At 37.5% G+C, this 2,453-nt stretch overlaps 1 protein-coding gene across 1 annotated transcript in view; it reads right to left on the bottom strand.

Moving 5' to 3' along the window:
- Nucleotides 1–148: 148 nt before the first annotated feature.
- The window catches only part of pllp (plasmolipin), a 7,139-nt gene continuing 4,834 nt past the window's right edge, over nt 149–2,453 (bottom strand). Inside the window, exons 3-4 of the mRNA XM_014033995.1 lie at nt 1,605–1,721; nt 149–1,177 (exon numbers count right to left, since the gene is read on the bottom strand). Of these exons, the coding sequence (XP_013889449.1) occupies nt 1,070–1,177; nt 1,605–1,721 (225 nt within the window). The 3' untranslated portion in view covers nt 149–1,069. The remainder of the gene's footprint in view (nt 1,178–1,604; nt 1,722–2,453) is intronic.

Raw genomic sequence — 2,453 nt, 5'->3', positions numbered from 1 at the left:
AAGCGATGTTAGGAGAGAAGCTGAGCAAAACAAAAAGACAAATTGCAGCTCAGGTTTTACAGAACAAGATTTTTAAAGTTGATTTGATCCAAAATACATTTAGTTTTCTGCATAGTTTCAGTTTCTGTTCCTAAGATGCATTTTGACATTCATTGTAGAGAAATTAAATCATTTCTTTCCTCTTGTTCTCTCATCACTTTGTCTAAAAATGAGAACAATTGATGTAAATGTAGAAAAAAATGTTTGCAAACTGATATCTGGAGTGAATGAATGAATTTTTGTGATAAAACTTATTGTAATAGTGGCTTCAAAAACTCTTAAAAYTCCTCTTGAACAAAAAGTAAACATATTTTCCTTGATGGACAAAAAAAAAAGGAAACTGTAAACAGAAAAAAATGCTTAACATTTGAATGTTTGATGTCCAAATTCAGAATGTTTTTGGTAAATTCAAATAAATTGTTTCTTTTTTATTCCAAAGGAACAAAACCATTGTTATTCATAGTTTAAATGTGATATTTACCTAAATTTTCATGATCATAGCTCTTTAGTATTTCATCCATAACCTGTTTTATTTTATTAAACATTGACATTATTTTATTTATTATTTTTTAAGCATTTTAAACATAAACACTGCTCAATTAAAACAGTAAAAAAGAAGAAAACAGCAACTTTTCTCTGTCCAAACATAAAAACACTCTCTGCTGAGACCTATTTCTGATGCTAACATGCAGGTTTGTACTTTAACTTTGTAAATTAATCATTAGATGAGTTCGACAAGTCGTTTCAGCTTCGACCCGTCAGTAAACTTTGACAGTTCAGTCCTCGTGCTGCACAGATGATTCAGGTGAATGTTATGAATATTTCACAGCCTCGTGTTATTAAAGGCTCTAAAAAAGTCTGTCTGAGCCTCTAAAGTTGCTCTAGTGTTATTAAAATATGTTGTTTTGTTCATACTGGAGTAAAGACTGAAGTTTGGGGTCAGCAGTGAGGGTCAAAGTGACCAAGTGCTGAGTCATGTTTTCCTTCAGGTCCCACAGAGCCCTTCAGGTGGGCCCTTTAGGTGGGCCCTTTAGGTGGGCACTGTGTTGGTGGCTGCGTTTCCTCCGTCGCTCCTCCAGTCCATGTAAGAGAAGAAAGCACTCACTCCGTAGGCCAGAGTCGACGCGGCGGCGAAGAACTGCAGGTGAAACAGGAAGTAAATCCTGACATAAATACATCCATCAACTCCAGCTGATTCARCATCTTTAATCTTTAAGCTTCTGTAAAATGATAAGTTTCTGTTATAGAGAAGTTACAAACACCCCTCACACCCTGATCAGAGTTAATGTGGGTCTGAATAGGTCTYATAATAACTGACTGAAAAAAACTGAAATGTTTGAATTTATGAGCTAAAAGCTGCTGTGGCTTTAACTCAAGTTAGACTTTAGTCCCAGTAAAAGAGCTGTAAAGTAAAGCTCTCWTATTTCACTGTGATTTCCAGCTGCAATAAAATATAAAATCATCTTAAACAGAACTAATGACTACAGGATAAAGTACATATTATGTGATTAAAGTTGCAGTTTCAGTGTTTTATATAAATAAAGTGAGTTGTGTTGAAGTCTTACAGCAGCCGCTCCAATGTGTCCATGGAACCACAGCAGCCAGAATTTATTCACAGTCGCTGCGTTGGTCAGGAAGGCTGTGAGATAAAGAACCGCTGCAACACCGTTATACATCATCACCTGTCAGAAAGGAAGGAAAACACATTTTATTTACAGTTTCTGAGGATTTATCAGTGCTGTGCCTCATTTAACTCCTCATTTTGAGCTAAACTTTGAATTAAAACGTGCAAATTATACATTAAAACATGAAGCTCATTGTGTTTTGACATTTAATAACATTGCGTTGCATAGACAAAAAWTTTTTTAAAAAATGCAAGAAAATGTAATGGCAGGAGTGGTTCTAGGGGCGGGGCCACAGGGGCATTGGCCCCAGCTGAAATATGATTGGCCCCCTGAAGTGCCCCTGTCCTGTCACTCATCTGTCCTTTGCCCAAGAGTAATGATGGTGGGTGCAGTTCCATGTTCAAACACTAGAGGCACCAATGAGTCAGATGCTGTGTGTTTGAGAGTATTTGATCTATGTACAGTAAAAATACATGTAAAACTTGTAAGGAGAATATACATGCAAGCTTTTTTAAATTACATTACAAGAGTTTGAACATGTGTGACAATTTAAATGTATACATCTTAATCAAAATCAGAGATTTGTGTACAAAGATGTTATGGTGCGTTCACACCGAACGCGATTTCAGCGTCAAAATCGCAGCCAACGCTGAAGTTTGAAGCTTGTGCACTTTGAGGTCAGACGCAGGACAGCTGCGCTGCACGGCGACAGCCGCCCCGCCCCTCCCTTTTTTCAGTCTGATGAGTCGCTGTCACGCATTGCTGCGGATCAGGACACGACTGCAGCAC

Source organism: Austrofundulus limnaeus, unplaced genomic scaffold (assembly GCF_001266775.1).
Source record: "Austrofundulus limnaeus strain Quisiro unplaced genomic scaffold, Austrofundulus_limnaeus-1.0 Scaffold7, whole genome shotgun sequence".
NCBI classification, from domain to species: Eukaryota; Metazoa; Chordata; class Actinopteri; order Cyprinodontiformes; family Rivulidae; genus Austrofundulus; species Austrofundulus limnaeus.
This window is presented reverse-complemented; position numbering and strand designations above follow the sequence as displayed.